The 27,705-nt window shown below is 37.0% G+C and overlaps 2 protein-coding genes and 1 long non-coding RNA gene across 10 annotated transcripts in view; all 3 read right to left on the bottom strand.

Annotated features, from left to right (window-relative positions):
* Positions 1 to 1,478: 1,478 nt before the first annotated feature.
* LOC145216016 (uncharacterized) lies at positions 1,479 to 10,500 on the bottom strand. Of its 3 annotated transcripts, none has more exons than XM_080084466.1 (15): positions 9,982 to 10,500; positions 9,792 to 9,903; positions 9,110 to 9,293; positions 8,826 to 8,964; positions 8,170 to 8,285; positions 7,775 to 7,893; positions 7,478 to 7,601; positions 5,466 to 5,578; positions 4,883 to 5,064; positions 4,443 to 4,599; positions 4,087 to 4,172; positions 3,591 to 3,770; positions 2,450 to 2,980; positions 1,916 to 2,044; positions 1,479 to 1,701 (listed from the first exon to the last, which is right to left on the bottom strand). In XM_080084466.1, exons 1-15 carry the CDS (start codon positions 10,082 to 10,084, stop codon positions 1,598 to 1,600), a joined length of 2,379 nt encoding a protein of 792 aa, XP_079940592.1. In that variant the 5' UTR covers positions 10,085 to 10,500; the 3' UTR covers positions 1,479 to 1,597. The 3 variants fall into 3 exon arrangements, with proteins under 3 accessions (XP_079940592.1, XP_079940593.1, XP_079940594.1); XM_080084467.1 differs by having other exon boundaries at positions 1,916 to 2,041; XM_080084468.1 differs by lacking the exons at positions 1,479 to 1,701; positions 1,916 to 2,044 and having other exon boundaries at positions 2,400 to 2,980.
* A 69-nt stretch (positions 10,501 to 10,569) lies between these two features.
* LOC145216118 (uncharacterized) lies at positions 10,570 to 12,783 on the bottom strand. Its single transcript, XR_013857354.1, has 4 exons — positions 12,623 to 12,783; positions 12,507 to 12,555; positions 12,221 to 12,270; positions 10,570 to 11,285 (listed from the first exon to the last, which is right to left on the bottom strand). It is a non-coding gene; the product is annotated as an uncharacterized LOC145216118 (long non-coding RNA).
* A 69-nt stretch (positions 12,784 to 12,852) lies between these two features.
* LOC145216052 (gonadotropin-releasing hormone receptor-like) overlaps positions 12,853 to 27,705 on the bottom strand; it is a 37,713-nt gene continuing 22,860 nt past the window's right edge. The window contains exons 4-9 of one of the 6 annotated variants that reach the window (XM_080084474.1): positions 19,469 to 19,594; positions 18,406 to 18,616; positions 17,571 to 17,740; positions 16,782 to 16,921; positions 16,233 to 16,279; positions 12,853 to 14,143 (exon numbers count right to left, since the gene is read on the bottom strand). In XM_080084474.1, coding sequence (XP_079940600.1) covers positions 14,133 to 14,143; positions 16,233 to 16,279; positions 16,782 to 16,921; positions 17,571 to 17,740; positions 18,406 to 18,616; positions 19,469 to 19,594 — 705 coding nt within the window. In that variant the 3' untranslated portion in view covers positions 12,853 to 14,132. Of the gene's footprint in view, positions 14,144 to 15,161; positions 15,336 to 16,232; positions 16,280 to 16,781; positions 16,922 to 17,570; positions 17,741 to 18,405; positions 18,617 to 19,468; positions 19,595 to 27,705 lie in introns of those variants that run through there. The other 5 variants (XM_080084475.1, XM_080084470.1, XM_080084471.1 and 2 more) reach the window with 5 other exon arrangements.

Below are 27,705 nucleotides of genomic sequence, written 5' to 3'. Positions count from 1 at the left end.
ATTTCGAAAAAACCCTAAGGCTATAGCCTTTCCGTTTTTTTTCGATTTCGGGGGTCAAAAAATCGAAGATAAATCCGGTTTTAGGTGGGTTTTCGTCCGAATATTCCAGTTTCAAACTGGTTCTAGCCGGTTATAGCCTCCTAACGATACTCAAAACCGGTTTAAATCGGAATCGAAAACTCGAAATTTTGACCCGATTCTCGAAAAAGTCCTAAGGCTATGACCTTTCCGTTTTTTTCGATTTCGGGGGTCAAAAAATCGAAGATAAATCCGGTTTTCTGTGGGTTTTCGTCTGAATATTCCAGTTTCAAACTGGTTCTAGCCGGTTTTAGCCTCCTACCGATACTCAAAACCGGTTTAAACCGGAATCGAAAACTCGAAATTTTGACATTAATTTCGAAAAAAACCTAAGGCTATAGCCTTTCCGTTTTTTTCGATTTCGGGGGTCAAAAAATCGAAGATAAATCCGGTTTTCTGTGGGTTTTCGTCTGAATATTCCAGTTTCAAACTGGTTCTAGCCGGTTTTAGCCTCCTACCGAACCTACAAACCGGTCTGAACCTCAATCGAAAACTCAAAATTTTGACCCGATTTTCGAAAAAAACCTAAGGCTATGACCTTTCCGTTTTTTTCGATTTCGGGGGTCAAAAAATCGAAGATAAATCCGGTTTTCTGTGGGTTTTCGTCTGAATATTCCAGTTTCAAACTGGTTCTAGCCGGTTTTAGCCTTCTAACGATACTCAAAACCGGTTTAAATCGGAATCGAAAACTTGAAATTTTGACATTAATTTCGAAAAAAACCTAAGGCTATAGCCTTTCCGTTTTTTTCGATTTCGGGGGTCAAAAAATCGAAGATAAATCCGGTTTTCTGTGGGTTTTCGTCGGAATATTCCAGTTTCAAACTGGTTCTAGCCGGTTTTAGCCTCCTACCGAACCTACAAACCGGTCTGAACCTCAATCGAAAACTCAAAATTTTGACCCGATTTTCGAAAAAAACCTAAGGCTATGACCTTTCCGTTTTTTTCGATTTCGGGGGTCAAAAAATCGAAGATAAATCCGGTTTTCTGTGGGTTTTCGTCTGAATATTCCAGTTTCAAACTGGTCCTAGCCGGTTTTAGCCTCCTACCGATACTCAAAACCGGTTTAAATCGGAATCGAAAACTCGAAATTTTGGGATTAATTTCGAAAAAACCCTAAGGCTATAGCCTTTCCGTTTTTTTTCGATTTCGGGGGTCAAAAAATCGAAGATAAATCCGGTTTTCTGTGGGTTTTCGTCCGAATATTCCAGTTTCAAACTGGTTCTAGCCGGTTTTAGCCTCCTACCGATACTCAAAACCGGTTTAAATCGGAATCGAAAACTCGAAATTTTGACCCGATTTTCCTATAAAAATTAAAGACAAATGTTTGTTTTCTGTTCGTTTTCGAAAACACCTAGAGTTCTTTGTGTCCGTTTAATTATTTTGTTCAAGATGATAAAAACTGCTTATAACATTTATAATTAGCCGTAACAACAGTTGATGACGGATTTTACTGAACAAAAAATAACGAAAAAACGTAATTTCTGTTATTTGACATGTTGTCCCATTGTTTGTGGTGATTTCAACATGTTCTGCAAGTCTTTTTGCAATTACGTATCACGTAGCGGTTGCTGTTGCAATACGACCTCCAGTGGCGACAAGTCTCATCATCATCATTGCAGGATTCTGTTGCAAAAATTTTTTTTAAGTTTATTTTTCGATTTAAAACTATTGGTTCGAGTTTTAGGTTCGTGTTGGTTTAGAATTTACTCAAAATTTCACCCAAGTTTGCAGATGAATTGCTTATATTTTTGTCGAAATTTTTTTTTAGGCTAGCCCCCCATCAATAAACTTTTCTTTAAGTCTTTTTTACTCTTGCAAAAAAATGGCACTTTCTTACCACTGATAGGAGGCCGACAGTTTCCGCAACTCTTTTTGCAGGATACCAACATGTAGCTGGGATTTCTACTGCATTCGCCAATTTGCATCCAGTAACGACAATTTCGGTTGTTGTCCTCGCAAATTTCTTCTACAAAAAATGATTTTCAAATTTCTGCAACACTTATACATCGTAGTTGATATGGCTACAACGTACGATTTTTTAAGGAAAGTAATTTCTGCGTTTACAGAATTTTTTATACCTAACTTTCAGTAAGTTAGTGCTTTCGAACTACCTAGATTCCCATGGAGGAGTTTGCGGTTTTAAACAAAAAATCCAAGAAGCATTTTATTTTGTATGAAATTTTATCAGTTGGAGTAAATCGGATAGCGCAATCATGCTCCCACGTGACATAATGCAACAAAACAAAACTTTGTTTCGTATATTCCTAACTATAATTTTCCACTCGGGTTCATATGTTCGTCAAAACGTTTTTATTAGATTGCAACAATAATGGGGTCTAATTCGGGTTACACCGGCAAAAGTGAAACTCACCTGGAGTGGGCGCTGTTGTGGTTGTGCTAGCCGTGGTAATTTGGTCAGTGGTAGGACCAGTGGTCAATGTTTGGGTCCCAGTGGTAAGTTGGTCAGTAGTAGGACCAGTGGTCACTTTTTGGGTCCCAGTGGTAAGATGGTCAGTAGTGGGACCAGTGGTCACCGTTTGGGTCCCAGTGGTAAGCTGGTCAGTAGTAGGTCCAGTTGTCAAAATTTCGGAGCCAGTAGTAATCGGACCAGTAGTAGGTGCAGTGGTCAAAGTTTCGGACCCAGTGGTAAGAGGACCAGTAGTAGGTCCAGTGGTCAAACTTTCGGAGCCAGTAGCAATTTGACCAGTAGTAAGTCCAGTGGTTGCTGTTTGCGACTGAGTAGTCTGTGAGCTGGAAACCGGCATTGTTGTCGAAGTTGGAGTGGTCCTACATGAGCGACAACTTTTCCTACACGACTGCAACATGTAGTTTGGGTTAATTTCGCATTCCCCTGTTCGCATCCAGTAGTCGCAGTACACATTGTCATCTTTGCAGGTTGGATCTGAAAAGTATATTTTTTCAGAGGAACGAAAAGGCAATTTCAGCTTGGCCGCGAGAAGTTTGATGTGTTTCCACAACTTTATGTATAGTAGAAGCAAAATTTTGCAGGTAAATGAGTGAATCTTTAGCTCATTTTAAGTAACAAATGAGCTATTGTTCACGCACATTTTCATCGTTGTTTTAAGTATTGCATGTATCTCATAAATTGCAGTAAATTGTTGTTTCGTAAGGAACAAAACTATATTTGCCAAACTGATGAATGTTATAAGTTATAACGTTTAGTTGTTAAGACCAACTTTTTTGCTGGGAAATATTCAGTTGGATAAATAATTGGCTTGGACCGCGAGTGCTTGCGAGTATTTCCCGATAAGAAAAAAAGGTAAAAATGTTAAGAACCACTACTATACACGTACATGTTTTTTTATGCAAATACACAGTGAGTTTAGAGCACTATGAACGGATCCGTTTATAAGTTGAATGAGGTTTATAACCGACGATAGCATTAGAATTTGCCAAAACGTTTTATTATTAAAGCATGTTTCTTTTTGAGTCTATTTGGGCCGTTATTTACTCATTAAACTGTAAGTTTGTGTTTTTAACCATGTATCAACCTGTGACTGGAGGCGTGGTCGTGTCTGTGGTGCTGATTGGAGATATTGTGGATGTGGAGATTCCACAAACGCCACAACTCAGCTTACAGGAAACAAGCATGTACGAAGGGTTGGCCTGGCATTCGCCTGACTCTTTCCATGCTGCGCAACTGGGGTTGTCATCTTTACAACCAGCAGGCCCTAAAGCAAATCAAATGCAGTAAATAGGAAAGAAATGCTTTTATCCAGCGTTTTTGCCAAGAATAAATGATAAGGTATTACTCTTAAAGTTTCAAATAAAACTTTAAAGTGGTCCCACTGCATTACGTTAAGCATCCAAAGAGGTTTTCTGCAGTGTATTTTGCGACTAAATAAAGGCATAATGCTTGTAAAGTTTTAAATAAATTCTTAAAATGTTAGTTTTTACAACTACTTTGGGTGTTTTAATATGTGCAACAAGGACTATATAGAACAGTTGTTGCACAAAACAACATGAATATTTGTATCTGTAGATAACCTGGAGTGGGTACAATGCCTCCGCCGCCATTACAGTCCATTGTGAATTTCTGAGCAAGTGCCTTGGTCTGGTACAGATCGTCGCATCTAAAAAATACAAAACCCTTTTTTATAGGGCCCAGTTACATGAATCTCGATCATATTTTAACAGTCTATGGGTCAAGCTCCTCAGACTTCAAGACCGAATACTTGAGACTTGCAGCAAAAATCTCTAGGAAATAAGTGTAACACTAAATGAACAACCAAGATAAAGAACGGTTAATAAAAAATCAGCAAATTTAGGCTTTCCCACGTAAAGAATAAATCATTACTTTACGGTGCGTAAAAAAGATCCCACTGTTTTGTTTTACAGATAACCTTGGTATATAGGGATTGGAACAAGGGAAGATTTCTTGAACGAGACTGTAAAGACCCGGATCATGTTGTCTTAGTTCCTCTCTCGTGTTCACGTGATTTTGTATCCCATCACCGCCTGGTCTTCCTTCTCTTTGTTGGTTAAAGTAGGCCTGAACTCCTGCAACGTTTGTGTATGGAGTTTTAAAGTATACTTTAAATAAGCCTAAACTCCTGCAACGTTTGTGTATGGAATTACCACAACATCATAAACTGTCAGTTGGAGACATTCAGCTTTATCAACTCAATTTACCAACAGTTTACATGGTAAATATTTAAGAGTGGCTAAAGATTTTAAAATCTATATTAGCACGTTTTTCAGAGCAGTTTTACTTTAACCTAACGTGTTTTGGTTTGTAAAAAACCCTAATCGATCTTGGATACTTCTAAATTTTACAGATAACCTTCAGCAAAGTATTCTCTGTTGTCGGTGTTAGCATAAGTGTTGCTCCATAAGCCCGCCCTCCTCGCCGACATAAACGATTGTTGCAGCCGGTAGTTAAAATCTCTTATTGCTGTGCGTGCTGCTATTAAGTGAATTCCATGGGCGAACTCATGCATAAAGATATCTTGTGCTGGGGCGTATCTTTGGAAAAAATAACTTTAGTTTGAAAGGAACTTACATGACATCTTCAGCTGGTAATTATTTTTAAATAACACTCTTACAAAATCTCTGTCAGATATTTCAAAATACCTGGTGGCAAAACTAAAGACATTTAAAAAAAAATTAAGGCACATTATTTATCAGGTTGGTTTGTGAAGGTGCCTATGAAGCCTGTGAAGGTAGTAGCAAATGTCGATCATTTTAATATTTAAACTCGTCTATCTATCTTTTTTGTTTACGACATTTTCGTGACTTCTATGCGAAATAAACTCAAGTAAAAGATGGAAAACCATATAATCAGAAGCGTACATACTGAAGATACGTGTAGACCAACGATTTTTCATACCACTCACAAATATACGCATTTCTACACTTTTACTGACCCGTCTTGTGGTTCGCAGAGCATATTTTCTTCAGCTCCGACATTTACTGGGTTTTCATAAGTTCCCCCTGCAGCTCTTCGTGTCCACCAAGTGTATTGTCGCATCCCGGGAACCTAATAACAAACGTCTGATATTTTTTTACTGTCTTTCCTATGTATATTACATTATTAGGCATGTTTTACAAGATTTGGCGCTGTGTGACAAGTTTTTTGATAGTACTTTTGATAGTACAGGTATATGTGAAATGAAGCACCATTTTTTGCATCAAATGCCGTTAACAACATGCCTTAGCAACGAACCATACTTTCAACTAGAAGAGTGGCTTTCTGATATACTTCCATTTTATATATTCTATACGATATTTACCAATTTACTATACACATCATTTGATCTACACATATGATTGTTTTTGTAAACAAAAACTGATGGGTCCCCACACGTGCGTTTGTGCGGATTTACAGTAAACAAATGTTGCGGTGATTTTTACATTCTTAAGGACAAATTTTTAGAAAGCATTAACCCAACAATAAAAAAAAATTGTTCGTTTTCTTTTTGCACTATTATTGTCATGTAATTACAAAATTAAAAAAACGTAACAAAGACTTAAATCTAATCTCTTGCTTTGACCCAGATATAGTCCTCCAAGGTCCGGTTTTGAACACAATTTTTTTAGAAAGCTGTAACAGTTGTGTTACAGACACTTTAAATTAAAAAGCAATTTGCTACAAGTGTATACATAACAAATTGTTTTTCATTTAACTTTGTTTCGCAAAACGAGTACCATTGACCAGTAGTAACCTCTCAGGGTGCACACGCCAAACGACTGTTTGACCTTTTGACACCGTTTTCAATAGCACGCCGTCATTCGTGTTCAACAATACTGTTAAGCCTAATTTATACATGCCTTGAGTATTGACTCCTTAATTGATTGTCAAAAAAACGCTACGTTATGAAGAAAGTTCTGAACTGTGTTTGTAATACCGACTAGTTGACCTTAAGTAACCCGTGATCATGCGGCAGCCAACCTGACAACGAGCATTTAAAAAAACATTTATTTGCCAAAACTCAAGTTAATTTTTTCATCTTAACTTTTATTAACAAAGTTTTTCTTGACACATACAAAACCGAAGCACGGTTATTAGGTTTAAATCACGTCATAGGTGTAAAACCTTCGCCAAAATTGAAAATGTGAGTGACCACTTAATAAAACGACATAGCATTGCTGTGCAAAACAGCTGATTTCTAATCACTGAAACGACGTCTCGTAAAACGTCTGTCCGACGTCAAGCTGAGCCCTCCCGCTATCGTAAACCAGTGAGTTACTCTCTTGGTACTTCTGCCTACAGTGTCTTTCTTGACCAAACAGGCGTTATACACATTTATGTTTCGGGGGCCTATGGGTGAACCTCTGGGTCATACGGGGTCAAAATTCACATGGACCATCTTTAGACCAATATCTGCAATGTGTGTAAATTTGAAAAAGTTTGAACCATTCTTTCTTGACCAAAACGTGGGAACAATAGCCGCGCTAAAAATTTCACGTTTTGGGGGGCTGTGGGTGAACCGGGGGATCAAACGGGGTCAAAATTTACATGGACCATCTTTAGACCAATATCTGCAATGTGTGTAAATTTGAAAAAGTTTGAACCATTCTTTCTTGACCAAAACGTGGGAACAAATCTGCGTTAGAAAGAAAAAAAGAAAAAAAGAAAAAAGAAAAAAGGAAAAAAAAAAGAAAAAAGAAAAAAAGAAAAAAGAAAAAAAAAATATAGACAAAAACAATATGTGTCCCCTTCAGGGAAGGGGACCCATAATTATTTACTTATAACGTAAACACAACGTTAAACTTTCGTCACATAAGTTTTACAACCGTTTTTATGTACCCTATCCCTAAATCTATGTTTCCATTGATATTTATTATTTGTGTTTTGCGGTAAGCTACATGGTAAAAATGCGCTAAATGTTGTCAATACATTTGCAAAAAATATCTTAGCTTCAAATTAAAGCGTTACCTGGGGAACAGTTTCTTGTCGACCAATGATGGCAACCCGACCCTTGTTGGAGTACATGTGGTCCCTGATGTCCCTGCGGTCGGACAGCATAAATCGAACTACATAACACGCTCTTTGCAAGGCTCTGAAGGTTAAACGTACAGTTATTGAAAAAAAGGGAAAACAAAGTTTCAAAAACCCAAGTAAGGTATCAGTCAACTTACTTAATTTAAGTGGATATTGGTAGGCCATGAAAGAAACAAAAATTAAAGAGCTATTGAACATATGATGACCTACAAAAGTACGTGTTCTAGTTACCTGTCATCCAAAACCCAATTCCCCATAATGGGTATTCCATATGCGCTGGTAAATTTGCGATAGAAACTAGTGTCCAAGTTGTATTGGGAAACAGCCCAACCAGGCACCGGTTTTTCAACCTACCAAGAAAAGTAGGAACTAAAATAGACACAGGGTTTGATTTAATACCATCATAAACCTAAGACACGGGTTTATTAATCAATAAAAATGACCGGTTGTTTATGAACTACACAGTTTTGGTAATAAAAAATTGGTTATAGCGGTACTGGGCCATTATATATACTGTACCATTGTGTCGTTTAGATGGTTATGTCCCTATGTTGTATGCAAAGGAATCAACAGAACGTTTACGAGGAAATTTCATCAGACCAAGTCGGACTTAGACTTTGTTTTACCTCTTCACACGTGTCGCCTTCGGGAGCTGCCATTGGTGGAGGAACATCACCTTCGTCGAAGGGGTCTACGGGTTGACTCGGTTCGATGTCAAATTCGATTGTTGAAGGTGGTAAATCTGTTGAATTGTTTAGTTTACGTTAAGTCAGAGACTCAGAGTATAAGTTTCAGCATTTTTTTCTCTCGTCAGTAGCAAGCGGGACTGATGAAAATTTCCCAACCCCAAATTCGTTTATAAAATGCTCGAATTGTGTCCTAAAGGTAATGGAATTGAGACACCAATGAGGCCGTGTGTAAAGTTACGTCCAAGTCCGTTTTATTCAATGTCAAGTCCAAAACCGGTCTAAACCCGGCCAAAACCCGAATCCGACACTAAAAGTCCGGCCCGACTTACAACAGGACATTATCGAAGATAAAATTAACCTCACGTTTTTCTTATCAAAAAAGTTTGCTGCTGCAAATATACAAAGTCCTGACATGATCGTACATCGTCAATTGTCGTGACATTGTGTAAAGCGTTAAGGGTCGAATCAGGCATTTCCATCTCAAAACAATGTCAAAGCCTATTTTATTTGTCCCTCAATGCAAATTAAGCCCCAGTTAAAAATTATTCAGCTGTAAGATTTTTAAAACGGACAAACTCTACTTCCGTGATTACCTGCAAAAATGAAGAGGGCCACGTCACTCACGGACGGTGGTTCCCCGCCATGGGTCGATGTAAACGTCATCTTCCAGTATCGAGATTGTCTTGAAAATCCACCAAAGACCCGCCTTCCATTCTCTGGCACGTTAAACTCCTGTAATTAATTGTTTTAAAAACGTTTTCGGTTTTGTTTATTAATTCAAACATTCCTAATGCTCCCTTAGACAATCTTAGTCATAGCATTCAAACATTATTCAGAATTCTTTGAAAAAAAACTTCGTCCATAAAAAGACAAAAACCTTAAGAGTTTTCCAGTTTTGATTGTCTCCACCAACGACATAACGTTGAAAGTTTTTGTCGTTCCAGTAGGAAAGTCGAAATTCCGTAACAGAACCCGGGCTCCAGTTCAGGCGCAGTTTGATTCTTCGCAAAACGTAGAACTTTGGAAGCCGAAAAACGACAAAGTTTTCACCACTTGTTATCCTGCAAAAAATAAAGTTGTTTAGTTAATAGTCATGTTATTAGCCTATATATTTTATGTTAATTAGTAGTTTTGAGCAATTTAAAACTTTTGGGTAGAAGGTTTGCACTTTAAATGGGCAAACATTAAGTTTACGTCAAGATGACTGAAGTTGACGTGCGAAGGAAGTGTAATGGTTACCACAACTACTATCACAGCATGTCAACATGACAAGAAAAAAAATCGCGAGTATACGGTAGCCTGTAACATGCTGGATATATGGTAGCCAAAAAAGTTGCTGTATATTACAAGGATCTCGGCATACAATCTGCCTTATGATGTGGATTATGCTACATTGAACATACAAATACACTTTTTTCTCATTTGTTAAGGCCCCTCCCCGCCTTAGCAATGCGATGACCATGCGACATTTATACTCTTCGTTCGGGTTAAACGTAAGATGCGTTGCGCACGAGAACAAATTACTGGAACTAGAAATCGGTGATTTAAAGTTTGCCTACGCTGAGCTTGTTCCAATCCAATTTGTACTTTTGTTGCCATCCATCAGGTTTTGCACTCCGTGCTGATTGGACGAATCGATTATCCAATCAGGATGACACAGCCAATCTCCGCCTGTTTTGCAAATTTTTTAAAGCCGATTAAAACTACAACCGGTTTCTAACCATACGCATACATTGTGAACTGACTTACGCATTGTTGGAAGGACATCAGATTTGCAAAAGACGGTTGCTTGTGTGTCCCAAACACAAAGCAGCAGAATTATCCATGCAGTCACAGCGCAAAAGATCTTCATATTTCCAGGCTTAGTTGCAAAAAAAAACAGAAACTTTCTTTTCGTGTTTCTATTGCGGCTACCAACAAATCAAACCAAAGCAACTAACAAAACAGAAAAACTTTCTGTATAGAGTCTGATGTTTTACGTCGAGAGAAATAATTTGCAACTTTCTTTTATATGAGAGCTAAAGGAAACCTAATTGTCTTTTACTAATGACTACATCCCGATTTTCTGACAAAACCTCCCAACACCAACTGAATATCACATACCGACTACGCGGAAATACTCTGGCACTTGCAACATTTATATATTCGGTGAAAAACGCAACTCATTGACCAACGCTCATCGCAGGACAAGCAAGTAAAAACAATGGCAGTTCTGCGCTGACTCAATGCATGTGATTTATCAGTCAAATGGGGACACTGCAGTTTACAATCCCCATTCGTGCGTAAACTGACGTTCAAATGACCTGCTTGCGGCAATCTCCCGCCTTTAACAAGCAATTACAGATATTTTTTATTGACAGTAAAACCTGTTTGCATGAGACACAATTAAATATGCAATTAATTAAGACATGTAAACATCGAGTAAAACCACGACATATTCGTTTTGGTGACCATTAAAAGGGATGTTTGTAACTACAGATATACAATTTTAATCAAAAATTAATCGTTGTCAAATATAAGGGAACACTATTGAAACAACATCAGTTAAGTATCTGCACAATTTGCTCAATGTTGTGCATATTGTCAACGGACTTGCTGCATTCTACAGTTCTTTCAATTGTTAGTAGAACTTGTTTAATACAAAAGCATTTTATACTCACATCATTTAACATTGCAGAAGTAAATTGTCAACATGGAATGCTTTATGACAGAGGGATTCAAAACTTCATGAATTGCCCAAAGTATACATTTAAATGTAACTAATGAAGTAAACACAGGAGTAGCAAGTGGTGTTGGCTGTTACAAAGCTCAATAACACACAGTTCATTCTTACTAATAACTTGTTTCTGCATAAATTTATTCATTGTTTACCATGTACATGTTGTTGAACTCATTTTAATTTCAAAGCAAACGACTTGAAAAGGTGTGAAACCTTATGTGTTCCATTGTGGTATTTGACTCTGCAATCTTTGGTTTATGTCTGAAAGCACCACACTTGCAATATAAGCATGCTCTTTTGATTCATGAACCTGTTCTGTTGGGGGAACTTCACCCTGCACGATAAAATCGAATTTAAGAAAGTAACATTTCAAACCAAATTACATTTGAATGTTGTTTTTTTCAAATTAGTTTTTATTATATTATCATTGACTGGTAAATGCCTAAATGTGTAATACTTACTGCTCATTTTTTGAATCCTTTTTTTTATTTTTTTGAATTTGGACTTTGGGTAGTTGATGACTATTTAAGCTCAATGCACAAGGTTACACTGGTATAGAAGTATGTTGCTAAAGTTTCTTGTTCAGGAAAACACAAGTGGCAGTAACAGGATTGTTACTATTGTTTGTCACATGTATTTAAACACTAAAACACCAACATTTCAAAGTCTTATCCAGCATATGTTGAATACTTTAATGATAATTTGAATACCTTAAATTAAAGCATCAATTTTTAACTTAACTTTAATGCTTTGGTCGCCCACAACCTTTCCAAATACTGTAATTTGACAACCTTTCCAAATACTGGTACTATGTCTTGAACATAAACAGTAGTTGTGATTTTCTGCTGTTTATATTTTATGCCAACTTAATGCCAATAAATGATTAAGCGTTAAACAAACAGCTTTAAGAAGAAATTGGTCAGTGTAAAATAAAGTTATCTGATATTTTTTTTGTACCTAAATCACATTGCAATAAAGTACAAATTTCCATTTTAAAAAAATTGATGTGTATGAATCTGTTAGGCTCTTCCACAGTCATTACATGTATTTTTATGGACAAGCATCACTACAAGCAGGTAAATTGTTAACATTACAAATTTTTGGATAACAATATAATATATTTAATATGTACTGGCAAAGTTATTGGACCAATAAATCTGTAATACTGCTATCATTTGAATAACAAAATGATAAATCTTAAGTAAGGCAATGTACATTTCCTTAAAAATGGACTGAAATTTAAAGATTTCACATCACTTTGAGACTTACGTTAGATTTGGGCCCATCTTCTGGTAAATGAGACTCCTTTCGTGATTCACCTAATATCACAGAAATGTGTAATAGCTAATGACACATTTGAAAACCAATTTAAGTTATGTGGTAAAATTCAAATCCTAAATTAAAAAACACAGCGAGTATTTCACTGAAAATTACAATTGTGTACGCTCCACAGCAAGTAAAAAAAACAATATAATCAAGCAACTATTTTGCCTTAAATTATAATTTATAAACAATTAACACAAAACCGTCCTTGCAACAGTCTAAAGTTTCCTACCATATTTGTTGCTCAAATGTTGAACAGATGAACCCGGATCTTTTGATTTCTACGGGAAATGTTAAGCATAGATATTATTTCTACTTCCCAGTGATCAAAAACTACCTACTACTCACCTTGGAATCCATTTTCTTCACACTGACATAGGGTCAGAGGCACAAAATATTTTCTTTAATCTTTCGCACATTCGGGGAATTTATGGGGATTACCCTACAATTGCTGGTAACCGGCTGAGCACCAAGATAAAAAATATTTAAAACGACTATTTTACTGTTATCTCCCCCTCCCCTTCGTATTTAAATATTTAGCTGTCTTTTCTTTATAACTTATCAGACTGGATGAGCTGTTCAACATTGTATCGGAACTTGTTAGATGCTGACGACACAAATAATGCAATAGTGCTAATAAGGAGAACGATAGGTCGCCAGATAGCGACGATATCATACACAAGAGTAAACAAACACCTCTGGAATTCGGAAACGCAATAAGACAGGAACATAAAGGAGTGACTTTCACCACAATGTAATTTTTCATATACAGTTACAGCACGAGACATTTAAAATTGTTTGTTTACAATATTGTTTTAAATTGGGTTCTATAGTTTGCCGTAGCTTTCGTCGGAATTGTTCTGCAGACGGAACTGCATGTAAACGAGCACATGCAAATTCATTAATTGCGATTTTTTTTTAAATAAAATACAAACGTTATGAACAAATTGTACAGAGATTATCCTACCTAAAATATCGGTCATTTTAATTGTTTACGACATTTTCTTTTTAAAAATACTGACAGAGTTTGCAAACCAAAAAAGTTTGCTTTTAGGTGTTAACGGCATTTTGAAAGTGATATAAAACAGATGGCACAAATCCATATATCTACCTGCTATGAAAGTTTGGTTAATACAACTTACCATGCCAAAAGTGCCAGGAAAAGCTAAAGGGCGGCATAAAACAAAGAGAGTAAAACCAAAAAGTGCCCCCTTCAGAAAAGGATGCACAAAAAATAAAAGGCCGGTGTGACCACTATGATAAACAACACACTGCATGACAAATGAGAATTAGTAAAATGCGATAAAATATAAAAATCCAGCAATCAAAGGAAAAAAATCATAACCAGATTGGCATTTTGTCTAAGAAACTATGCACAACGTTAGATTGACATGAACTTTTAGGACATCAAAATTTGAGTTTGGCGATGGCTTTTCAAGATATTGAATGCTGGACCTAAAGCAAACATTTCTAAACAGAAGTTGAACAAAAAGAGACGGATATAGTCCATGGAAATGAATTCAAGCGGGATCAAAAATGCAACTTTTTACTTCAATATCACGGACATTTTATGCAATTTATGCCAAATTTTATGCGCCTATTAACAACAGTAAATCAATCATACTGGAAACACCATATTGCTTTGTACAATATATTAATTCATTTTATTGGGGTGGGAGAAGGCGAACGAGAGTTCAAACGGGTTCGTCGCCAGCGCAGCTCACAAGACCCGATGAGTCTTCGCCTGAATCATTGAAGTTGATCATCTCAGTCGCGGCGCTCCAGTGGCGCCCTCTGGCGGGTTCTGCTTTAACACTGTTCTGGCTGTCCTTGCGTTCTGAGCTGTGAGACGAACTTTTCAATGAGCTGCTGGACATACAATACAAGTCAGACATTGTTTGTGAATTGCTTTAAAAGAAACTGTATCCATAAAACGGTTTACATAAGCGAAATTTATGCTGAGTTTAACGAAAAATTTAAAAGTTTAGTTTTTACGAGCATAATTCACAACTATGTTTCTAACAACTACAGTTTTTTCAGCTACGTCAAATAAATTCGCTAGTTAACAAAAATTACTACACACGAGATAATTAAAAGCGCCATGCATATTTGGTTGAAGAAACCCTTTTCGTTGAAAAGATAAACTTTGCTTTCCTCTGTATTTCAAAAGGTTACCAGACATGTTTAAATGCACGAGAAAAGTGGCTTCACAACACACATATAGCATAAGTGCATGAAAAATAATTTTAACATTTTAATCCAAATTTAAACCATTAATGTTGTTACGATTTATATTTTATTTTTCACAAGAAACCTTCATCACGTGCATGTGTAAGCATTGTTATGACTGAAACTAAGCTTTACATTATTTTAAGTAATTGGCCATGCAAGGCTGTCTACAACTAGAACAACAGCAGAGTTGTCGACGCTACAACAACTTGTACAGTGTTAGCACAAAGAAATAAGATTGCACTGAGGTTAGAAAAACGAAACAACACACACAATGTACTGTGACGTCACACTGCAAACTAATCAAGCGTATCACGCCAAACCATGCAGAAAGCAAAAGCAAGTCATGCGTGAACAGAATGTAATACACGTGACTTGAGTGATGTTTGAAAGATGATCGACCAGTGAAAGTTTACAGCTTTTTGTTTTAACCAATATTTGGTTGAATCTTGGTTTCGCATTTATGGAACTACGAACTATGTTTTTGCCCCAAAAAGATGAAACAATTTGTAGACCCGAAACGACGAGATGACTGATGCCACACGCTACTCAACAGAGCGGAACAACGACACGCATCGCCGCCGGTAGCAGCGAACCATGACACAGTGCATGCGACAGCAACAAAGACGAACCAGAATCCCCACGCAGCAGAACTCACGTTAGCCGAGGCACAGTCCGGACTGCCTTGGCATCCCTGGCCTTCGGAGGGAAACTTTCTTACGTTACGTGCACGTTGCCCCTCGGGTGACGTCAGCCGGGTGGAGCGCGTGGGCGCCGCGCGGTGGCTGCAAATGCACGAACGATCTGTATGCTAGCAGGAGTGGTCGTCCGACTGTAAGGTACAAGTTGCTGCTATGTTGGGTCTTAGCTGTGGTTGTGACATTTACACGCGTTTACCCCAGAAAAAAGTCGTTCGAATTACTGAACACGGTTAAAATTGGAATTGGTTTGCGGTTTTGCGCCGCGCGGTCCAAGTCGCCGAATCGTGAACAAATTGACTGCTCATAAAGGCCTTTATGCGTTAGGAGTCTTTGCTTAATTAAATTCTACTAGACTTTAAGCCGTGTATTTCATTGACTTGACTTGAAGAGTAGATTTCAGGTTCGAACTTGTTTAAAACGGGTAAAGTATTGTATTTTTGCGTTTTGGTGGGTTAATTCAACAGAAGGTGGACAAGAGTGTGCTTTCAGATACAATTAAAAATGAAACATATCAAATTTTGTTTTGTTTTACATTAAACGCACTAAACAATGTTTTGCCCCCCTTTACCCGAGCGTTTAGAATTAGGTAAGAAACCAGTATTACAAACATAGGCCGCTGTCTCTCTTAAACACGACAGACTCTGATAAACGCTGTCTCTTATAAAATAAAATTGGAAAATTGGAACTATTCAAAGCTTCGAAAGTATAAGATTTAATTTCTAGGACTTGAATTACTATGGTTTGACTTAAGATTTTAAACTCACTCGATTAGATTGAAATTTGAACTGTCGATTAGTGGCAAAGTGCTTTCCAAGAGCGAGCGAAAATTAGAAATAACTGGTTAGAAATCGACAGCAAGCTTGGAAATTGAAGCAGCAAAACAAAAGCAAGTAGTGTAGGTGGTAGAAAGAGAGAATTAGAGCAGTAACTAAAATTAATGCATAGAAGCACGCTTCACACGAATGAATGCACTAAAAGCTACAAATTGTTATGACTTGGTGTTTGTTTTTGCGGCAAGGCAAACTTACAATTCATACGTTTCATTTCATCGCTTGTCCTGGAAATTCGCATTTTCCTGGGTAGATTTAAAAGTGTTACGAACAAAAAAGGCTCAAACAGTGTAAGGTACGATGACAAATACCTTTTTCTTCTAAAAACCTGTCGTTTTCCGCATTTTTGACCGCGATAAATGGTTACAAAGCTTTTACATGATTAAGCCATGTTAAATACGGACCATGAAATAAATAAGTCAATGGCAACATTTCTTTTTTCATGAGACGAGCAAAACGTTGACTTACTTATCCAAATTTGCGAATGAGATTTCAGTTTTTTTAGTTATGTCGGGAAATAATAAAACTTTTTTGTTACTTTTTGATAATATTGTTATGTCATTTTTGCACAACTTCGCAAATTTGCTGTAAATTTCATCATACGGTGCCAATTATACACTTCCATGTTGTCAAAGGTTGCTCTATCGTATGTGTTTTTAGAAATGTTAAAAAAACATGTTAGCCTATTCTGTACATGATATAACATGGGGTGGCTCAGTAAAAGTCGCCTTTACGCGATAAACCCACCTTGGACGACCGTCGGGGTGTTTAATGCAAACCCGGAAGATGGCGACAAAGCGCTTTCTGATATCTCTAACGAAAAAGCCGTACAGTATGGGATGTACCGCTGGGTGGAGGTACATCAACATGTAAAGGGCGTTCGTTACCTGAAAGAACAATAACGATGTTGTGATTGGTTAACTGGTTCAAAGGCGTGGCGGAGGAGTGGTCAAGACTTGGTACTTTCTGGGATTTTCTGTCTATCGGCTCATATACACAAATAATGAAGTAAAAAGGCCAATTTTAAGTTAATAAACACTCTTAAGCAGCTAAAATTTCACGGGATTTGGCAACCAGGTTTTAACAAGTCTAACTATTAAGTTATGAGTCCGTACCGTTCGATAACGACATTTATTGTATTCTTTGATTATCGCTACTGTAAATTACCGATAAGACAATGTCTCACGGGTTAAGGATCGTGGTTGTAACTGTGCAGCATTGGTTTTATCATTGTTATTACTAAGAAAAGTGTGTTACTGACAGTCCAGTTTTGCAGCGAAACTAAGAAAAAGCCTGACATACTATGTTTCAAATTACGTTTTTGTTTGCATTTTATATGGTATTTCGTCTCTATTTTCGAGAAAAAAAATTCTTTTTATTTCTGATTTTGAGGTTGTTTTACACCTCTAGGCCGTTAAAACGAATTCGTTAAAACGTTTTTTTGCCAGTGTTCACGAAGACAAATTCGCAAGTGCAAAGTCTATGTTGTAGAGATTTGTATTACACAGCAGTTTTGAGTCGCCCTATTCGACTTACCTCCATAGAAACGGACCTTGAGATGTCTCTGTCAAACCACGTGACCACCCCATACGCGTAGTAAGGTCCCCACAGTAAAAGAAACGTGGCTGCGACAATAGACGTTAAGATGAAGGTCTTTTTACGTGCATTTGCCATGTTCGATATATTATCCCTTCGACCCATAATACCTACAGAGAACAAGTTGTTGGTTAAATGGCAGTGGTTACAAACAGATTGTTCGAAGCGATTTAAATATTTGTCAACAAATTTGCCTAAATATTTTATTACTTTAAAACGAGACATGTTATCGAAAATTTACGGTTTTGGAAAACGATAGAAGTTTTTAATTGCTAATCGCAAGAATACATCCGCCATTCCTACCGAAGTCCAAAGATATTTCAAATATAATGCACATGTTGAAAGTTGGTGAGCGCACTATAAAACAAGTCCAATAAGATGTATCAGTAATATCTGGAAATGTATACTTTACCTGATACTTATTCAAGTAGAATAATTTAATAGTCGTTTGGGCAAAATATAAAACCCCATGTTTTTCATTCGACTGATTGTGTTGTTGGTAACGTTATGAAACAATCAGGATTTTTTCCATTAAAAAAATACCTCTACTAACTTGTACGTTAAAAACATGTATCTTATCCATTACAAAAATGTTTTTACATCGAAAAAATATAAATCCCCATGTTTTTACTTCCGCTGATTGTGTCCTTGGAAACGTTTTCAATGATAAGCGATTTTTGCATTAAAACAATTAAACTCTACTATTACGTTGTGCGTTAAAAGCACTCTAGATATAAGTGCTTAAAATGATTATAAAAAGCTCTTAATGGCTTACGTCGGTCGCGTCGAAGCATATTGGAAATTTCGCAGAGAATGAGACTGTACGACACGACAGTAAAGATGAAAGGAATGATGAAGCTCACGCTCATAGTGAAGAAGAGATAGACCCGACGCATTTGACGATCGATCACTTTAAAATCGACGCACTGAACGAATGGTGCCTCGTCTGCACAGAACTGACGCTCGGAGATGGAGAAAATAAACAACTGTAAAACAAATAAGATCGTATAATCATGTCCTTGTATAATCTCAATTAACAAAAATGGAAGTGTAAACTATATTTAATTTTGGGCGCGGATAAGTTAAGCATACACCAGGGCTCACAAAACTTTTTGATCGCGGCCCGGATAAGTTTAATAATGACGTTTGTGGGCCGCAAAGTTAACAAGCCCTTGCGCGACCTGTTCTAAACTTGGGCCGCGAATAGATTTTATTGCGACCGGCAATAGATGGTCTTTCCACAATCTAGTTGAAGTCGGGTGATGCGACTGTTAAATTGCACAGTTGGTCTCATCAACTCCTTTTTATGTCACAAGTGACAAAAGAAAGCATTTGTTCGCGCACAATTTAAATTCTTAGTATTGTCTGTAACATAACAAAATATTTGGATCCCTCCCCTGCGTTGAAATCCCAAGACTAGGCAAAATTGACCCTACATATCGTCGCAGGAATACTTTCGTTGGGACTAGATTAAGTTTCAAATGTTACAATAACGTTATCAATACGATTTTGCAAACCGCCAAAATACGGTCAGTGGCCGGACAAAAGGACCCCGTTGGCCGTAGTTTGGTGACCCCTGGATAGAACAACAGCAAGACTACATTCATGAATAAATCACAGTATGCACCCAGCCGGTAAGAAGGCTGATATCATCCCATAACTTTATTTAGGATCGAAATCATTTAGTAAATAGATAATTAATTAAGCTGCAAACAGTAACCTAAAAGACCTAATCAGTACAGCTTACTTATAAGTAAATTAATTTATCACTGTTAATTAATTTGTTTCTTGTAAGCGCTCAATAACTAAATCTTAAATACTAGCCACGCAAGACTCACCGGTGGAATGCTGCTGAAAAATGCGATTAGCCAAGCGCCAATCAGCAAAATCCTTGTACGGGATCGTTGCTGATTAACATTGGACATTGGGGAAAGAATGCTGAAAACTCGATCCAACGCAGTCACCTGTGAAACATTGACATTAGTTTTCTGTTGACGTAATGTACTGTTGACGTTACTTTTTGGTTGTTTAAGAATCGGCAGTTTTATGTTTTGTTTTTGGTTACGTATAACCAGGGTTGCTATACCGCTCTACTTTCTAAGATTTCTCCTTATTTTGAAGTGTAAAGTCCTAGAAAAAATATTGTCCTTATTTCTAAGAAACGTCCTTGTTTTTGACTAGAGCAGGGGTTCCCAAACTTTTTTGATCTGTGGCCCAAATGTCTATTTAATAGCGATTCGTGGCTCACCACGTGCTAAAATTTGGGCACAAACAAAAAAATAACTCAAAAACAGGCGAAATTTTCTAGCAATTTATTTTTAATGAGATTCATGCTCCTGAAATTTGGCTACAAGATTCGGAATTTTTTGCAAATATTATGTTTTTCAAAACAAAGCCCATAATATTTACAACATAACAAAACAGTAGAATTGGTTCAAATGGCTCTGTGGCCCATTGAAAATGTCTTGGTGGCCTAGTACTGGGCCATGGCCCACAGTTTGGGAACCACTAGACAAGACTCCTTGTTTTGTCTTATTTCCAACAATTACAAGTCAAACTTCTGCTACAAGTAATAGTAAACCTAGATCTGAGCAAAAAGTTGCTAAAACAGATTGTTCCTGGCCAAAATAACATGTGATACGTCATGGCTCGTATAAATGCAAAGATTTGTTCAAAAAGTTTCTTTCGTTTCGTATGAAAATTTAATTTTTCGGTTGTTTTTATTTTGGGTCCATATCGATGGCAACCCTGCGTACAATTCGTACATTGTAAAATTCAGTACCCCAAAAACAATTGGCTGTTGAGCAAAGGAGTGGTTCTTAACTTATGACGTCATAGTTGGTTGGTTAAGGTTTTTTTAACTAGGGGGAAAATGAAATAGATTTAGCTGTTCTTAGCAGAAACGACAATATAAAAATTAAGAACCGCTGGATTAATACAACAAGGGGTAGGCAAAAACGAAACAAATACAGATTGCAATCGCAAAATTACCACAATTTTGCGGCCAGGTGCAGAAACCAATTGCATGGAGAAAAGGACCTTCTATCAGCAAAGTGAAAAACTGAAACAGAACCTGATTTAACTAAGAAACTTTATTTAAAATTTGGTTGCTGTGTTTCAATATATAGCTTTAAACAACATTTATGTAAATAAGGGAAGCGTACTGGATAAACCTAAGCAAACTTTCAACACATTGTAATGGCAAACGGAAATTGAAGTGTTGCATATTTTATGACGACATTTTGTCACCGAAATCATTTCAAAGAACTAAAGCTACTTAAGATCGCTAACGACAATTAGAAACTGTCAAGCGTTTTCCCATAGGAAAGGCATTTGAATGCAATCCCAGTCCGAAAAAAACAAGAAAATATTTGCATATCATCTTGCTGACGCATTAAAAGCACAATTCCTTCAATGTGTGGTTCAACAGTAATCCACAGAATCTGATTCGGAGAAACACTCTATTGAAAACAACATCTGTTTCCTTTAAAAAGGGGTGAAAAAAAGAGGCGCAAACACATGTGATTGTTGTACACTACCCAACAGTACTTGGAAAGACCTTAACATATAAATAGGACGATGACGAAAATGTCGAAACTGGTTTACAGTCCAAGAAATTGTTTTCGAAATAGCTTCCAGGTAAGTACGTAGTTAGTCGACAATGCTGACTGTCAAAACATATGTATGGAAATATTTAGTCGTAAAGTACCTGAAGGTATGAAGGCACGGATTTAAATAAGGCCCATTGCTAATATATTTAATCTACAAAAATGTTCTTACATGGGTTTTAAATATATACGAACGACACAACGATTTGTCTACTTTTGGACCTGTTGGTTCTGTAGCATAGTTGCTTGTTGCTACGACATGTCCAACTTTAAAACTGATCGTAATGCCCTATTTAAGTTTAAAGCTTGACTGCCCTTGCAAAACTAGTACATTTTCCCCGACTTTAATGCACTCATGGAAAAACTATTTACGAACTTGTTAAGAGTTTGGTTTACAAAAATACATGTACTTGGCTGAGATCTAGAGTTCAAAAACCCACAACGGAAGTCTAATAACATTTTGTGGGAGCAGAAAACACACAAAATTTAGGACTCATAAAATAGGTTTGTTGTGTAACACATTAAAGTAATGAGTCATTTCCGTAAGACGAGTTGTTAAAACGAGAGAACAACCAGCGACGTGTTTACCCATTTAGCCGCAAAATCAAGAACAAATATAAATTGGCTGTGACCAAAACAGTTCATAAGTCACGCGACTTTCTTTGCCGATGAAGCACGTTTTTGATTGGGAGAAAAGGAAACAACGAAACAACATTGAAATGATGTGAGACTTCAGTATTCTCAGAAGACGTTGTCTTTCTCTACTGGGTTATTTTTTCTCTCACAAGTATTTTTACATGTGAAGTTTTTTCTAGTAAAAAATAAGTGGTGCAAAGATATAGTGTTATTTTGTTTTCGGTGAACACACGAAAGTTTCCCAGAATCATGTCAAAATAACAGGTTACTTCAACCCTTTGAGGGACACACTTTTTTGTGCACTGCTTTTTTTAATTCAGTCAACAAATCTTAGTTAAAATGGGTCAAAAAAAGTATTCCCCCAAAAAATTTTTGTAATTTCTTAGTTTGTTTATTTTAGAGCATGGTACATATATGTACCAGCAACCATCTGGGGAATTTTTTTTTTTCAATTTTTTTTTTCAATTTTGGCGCAAATCCATTTTTATAGTAAAAAATGTATTCAAGGATCACTGTAAGTAAACTCTGTTTACTAAAAATACTTGTATTTCATGTATTTGATTAGTAAATACAAAACAACAAACAAAACCTAGTCAACAGCATACAAAAATGCCAGAAAACTTGTAAATATAGAACAATGGTGCAGGTATTTCAACAATAGTTGTTGTCATTACCGGTGTAGGATTTCAGTTCAGTAAACTTAGCTTCAGAAAAATATAGAGATGAAAAGGAAATGCTAGTTTTGTACGAAGAAATCATAGATAGCAAATGGTAACATGTCACAAAAAATTAAAATACAACAAAATCAAGCACAGAAACTTATTTTTTATGATAAAGTTTGAAGCATTTTCTATCCTTTGCACAACAAAGATATGTGCCACAATGGCCATACTTGTTGTTGGTTCTGTTCTGAATCTTTTGACATGTGCAAAGCTTACACCTTTGTATATTGTTGATCAATTGAATTGACTTTGCTAGATCTTTTCTTGCAAATACTAGAATTGTGGCCCTTGAAATTTGATCACATGTTCATCAACGGAAGAAAATAGGACTGATAGAAATGATGAATTAAAATGCTGTAGTACTGGCCTAATTTTAAAAGCCCTATCATACATTGGATCATTTCTCGGTTTCATATTTTCATTGTTGTTGAAGTTCAACTTGCTACAGATCTCTTCTAATCACTAGGACTTTGCTTTTTTGCTACCGTACAATCAAGCATTGAACTGGCAGCAACAATTTAGAATCTTTTAGGAGAACCTTAACATCTTCTGCATCTAAAGCAAGGTCATCTTCAGTGTCGCTAACATCAGCAAACAAAATTTCCTCCACAATGCTATATCTCAGTGGAAAAAATAACTTTTTGTTCCTGTCACTTTTGTTCTGAAATGTCTTAAAATACAAATAAAAAATACTAAAAACCTTAAATGTGCTGTTTTGTAGTTCTAATTGGACTAAAAAAACAAACAACAGCATTTTTCAACAAAACTGAAAATTTTTGACTTTTTTCCCCAAATGGACAGTGGTACATATATGTACCATAACATGTATGTCCAAAATTTTTACATTTTTACTTGGGTTTTATTTTTTAAAACTAGTAATTATTGACAACCAACACATAAACAATAAAAAACGTTATCAGTCACTTGTTTTTATGTTTTTGTATACTTACCAGTAAGTGAAACAACTATGCCCTTGAGAATGACCGAAAAGGAATACTTTAAGGCACAAAAACAGCTGATCTGAAGGTGGCAAGTGCAAAAAAATCATGGAAATATAAACATTAAACCCAAATTGAGAGATTGTGTGAAAATTATATCGATCGACCAACAAATTAATTTTCTACGATGCTTCAAAGTTGTGGTACATATACGTACCAGTAACCCTCAAAGGGTTAAAGTGTCAATTAATAGGACAGTCTCAAAACGTCTGACAAATCTAAATGTCATGTTCCGTCAACATTACCGGAAATTCTCGTTCGACTGCCATCTGAAAAACATTTCAAACGTATTTTGCAAGAAACTACTACGTCATTTCCAGAAAATTCCAGGTGAATCTTCGTTTAACCACTGATAACACGCACGTCAAAGTTCAGAAGCTCTGTGATGGTTCGACGTTTCCTACATGATAATCGGCTAGGAAAAATTCCCACCACAAACAGGCAAAAGAATTGGCACGCGCTTGGAGGTCAAACATTCGTAAGTAAGTATGTGCGTAACCTGTTTCCTTAATGAGGCCGACAAATGGCCCTCACCGGTCGTACATGCTAAAAACAAGCCAAGCAAGCATGCCAGTGGAAATTAATAAAGGTAGCTGCAAGGGTGAAGTATTTCCGATGATTGCAGACGCCTGGGAACAATTAACGACTGGACTGGAGCTGTGGGCGCTGGCCAGACCAACCAACTTGCTTTTCTGTCTGTATTTCAGGCGCAGTTATGCTGGATGCTGGAAAAATTCAAAGCCGTTAAAAATCTTTTTTCCAAAATCCTTTTAAGGTTTTTTTTCAGCAAATAACGCAACTGTATGTTAACAGTTTACAAGTACATGATTATGTCAAAAGGAGTTGATATTACAAGCACCAAACGAAACTGAAATTTGCCCTTGTACAAGTTGGATTGTCTATCAAACCTGGCGTTACTGCGAAATAGTTGTTGTGTCGCACACACCCTTTGCTGCCCCCAGTGTTTTAAAGCTACAAAGTTTGATGTCATTGATTTGATTCTTGTAAACCGAACTTAGCATTTCAATGTCCTCTTTCGAACAGACCTTTATTTGTTTTAAACAGGTTTTACGTTTGAACTACAATTTGTCCATCCCGAATTGAACTTTAACGCGCTCTTTAAAATGTTGTCAGCAGATTTTCCATTGGAATAAGAGGAACTTGTCAATGCAGCATACGCCAAATACGCATCATACCGAAAACAAAGGTTTTTACTGCTTTTCAAATAAAGTTTAATCTTACCATTGCGCGGGGAAATGCTACAATTATGAATCCACCTTGAACCAACCAAATCGACTAGCAAAACCCTTAAGCAAATGGGATGTACTCTGAAGCATGTATTTCATTAACTTGTCAGTAGTGATTAGAACAAAAAGGCCGACAAGTCGATACCAGATCGATTTTGTACACGTTTGCACGCGAGTCAATTTGGTTTTGTGGTCGTGTAGGGAATTCGTAACATCTACAGCAGTTACCAAACTGGTTCGTGACATTGTGATAAAGAAAGTGAAGTAATCTTTTTGCTCAATCGATAAGACAAAACTGATTTGCTTGAAGTAAAAGTCTATGAGTAATTTTGAATCTTATACATTTTATCGCCCCGCAGATAAATAAAAAGCTCACGATTTGTTAAGCGTACATGTAAAAATTAAATATATTTCGATTGGTTGGTATTCAAGCCTCTTAATTGAAATACTAAAAGTTTAAAATATTAAAACAGTAGTGTATTCTGTAAGGTAACACGCGTTGTTTTTGTAGTAGTTAACCCCATTATCAGTACATATGACGTGTAAGCCACATTCCGCTTCTGATAACGAGCTTATAGTTAGATTACACCCAACGTTCTTCTGAACTATTTTGGCTTTATTCTATGTTACAAATTGGATCGTAAACAACAAGGCAAACGCCATACCTCCTACTTCACTTGCATAACTGCTTTCGAAAAACATGGGCTAAGATTGTTCATGTGATTTATGTTTTATGTTTATGAGAAAATCTGTACCTAGGTAAATTGATTGAGTGTAAAATTATCGGTCCCATTGACCATTAAGTCAATTTGTAACCGTAACCAACATTTGACTAAAACGGGCAAGAATTGGGTTGAATCGAATTCACGGAGTTAGACGACAAGCGTTAACGAGCTTGGAGGCCCGAAATCAGTCGCAAACACTTTTGATAGGTTAACATCCTCTCTTAACACCGCAAAGCTGTTCATCATCTTAGGGCTGAAGCAATTACAAATTATATCCGACACCGACATCGTACGCGCGCTGGCAAATCGATACATCACCCTGATTGTTTACCACATGAGTTTAACAAATCGCTCTAGGTTGAGCACCACCCTCACTGGGCATATAATGAACTGGGATAGGGGTCTTTTTTCTTCGTAGCTCCTTAAAGGGATTTTTCTCGATCTTTTTACTAGGAAAGTAATGCCTTTTCCCTGGATGAAAAATGTGTTGAGATTATCACCTGAAACTTCGTAACAATTTGAATATTTTTGTCTCGTCGCAAACGTTTTTAAAAACACATTAGAGAGGTGTTCATATGCCTTATTAATTATCAGTCTAATTTCTTGTGGATCTTCACGTAATCAAATAAATAACGGACGTTTGCAAAACTAACCAAAAACTTCCCGACGCCAAAGCAATTAAAAACATTACAAAAAGTCTTAAATTTAATAAATTTAATTTATCTGGTCAGTTTGGACTCAATAAATTTAGTGGTATGGGAATGATCAAGATAGTGCTAGATGTAGAAAAGGCAGCTGGGGTTAGGAGTCCGAAATGAGGTGAGATGCACCAAACCGTGCGAGGAAGGCAAACTTCACGGAAGCACTCTTCGTGTCCTGTGTAACGACACACAACAAACACCCAAGGTAACTTAATCCGCTTAGAACCGATTGCTGCAACTTCCACAAGCAAGTAAAGAGGGGCGTGGGGGTGGACCGCTTTTGGGGGGAGGGGGTGTAGCTGACCGTGTTCGATTGACGTCATTGGGTGCAAGGGCCGGATACTTCTCGTTTGTTGTGCCCCTGTTGGTTGCCTGGCAACCGTGCACAAGCGGAAAGGTATGCATCTTGCATGCTGCTGCAGGTGGCGGCATTAAGGAGTTAGTTTCGCTTCGTGTCAACGCGGCAATTAGTACAAAAAGGTTGATGGTCTCAGGACAAAAACAAAACAGAATTGCCCATTTCGTTTTTTTAAAACAAAGAGTTTTCCAACTTGCAATCTAAGTTACTAATTTAGCATCTTAACTGTACATTTCAGTATTGTGGAGATAAAGTTGGACTACAGGCAAATTAATTTCCCAACTTATTCCCAAACAGACACAAACGTTCCACAATGCTAAACTTAAACTTGAGGGTAACAAACTAATGTAACAATTTTGTCATTGTTTTCGTTAATTTAACACATTTTTGAGTAGAAATAGTCCAAAAAATCTACCCCATCTTTACCAATCAGAGAAGTCAGTTAGCGTTGTTTACGGGGTGAAACCGGGGCCGAACAAGTGAAATTCGGAAAAATTTGCTGACGAAGTACTACGCCTGGTTGTTTCGTTTGAAGTGGTACCTTGCTTGCACGAGAAGGGTAAAATGCAACCGTTGTATTGCATTGTTGCGTGCGAGTTTTCAACTGGAATTTGGACTTTGCCTTTCTCAATCCAGCTCAATTTAAGGCCTTCAGCATTAGCTTTCCTCATAGGGTTACAGCTGGTTAAAAGTGAAGATTGGCCATCTAACTTGAAAAACTAGTAAAAGTAAATTAAACAAAACGTAAGTAAAATGCACTTTTGGACATGACTTGGTTGATGGAAGTATCTGATTAAAAAGTTACTTTGACAGTATACATTTGCACGCGTTTCAAGCAAAACGGTTTGATTTCACCTACAGGCCGATGGATGATGTTGAGAAGTTCATTTTTTAATCCGAAAGACTACAGGAATTTTACTGAAATACTAGACGAGCACGGAATTAAATGCATGTGTTTATTGCTGATACCTGTCCTACCTGTGCATCAACGGCTTGCACACAAACACCAGACGTACATGCGGCGGCTGTTGCTTGACGATGCCTAAAAGGCTGGATATTTAGCCGACTTCACCCCTTGGG

Source organism: Phallusia mammillata, chromosome 1 (assembly GCF_965637545.1).
Source record: "Phallusia mammillata chromosome 1, kaPhaMamm4.hap1.1, whole genome shotgun sequence".
Taxonomy (NCBI): Eukaryota; Metazoa; Chordata; class Ascidiacea; order Phlebobranchia; family Ascidiidae; genus Phallusia; species Phallusia mammillata.
This window is presented reverse-complemented; position numbering and strand designations above follow the sequence as displayed.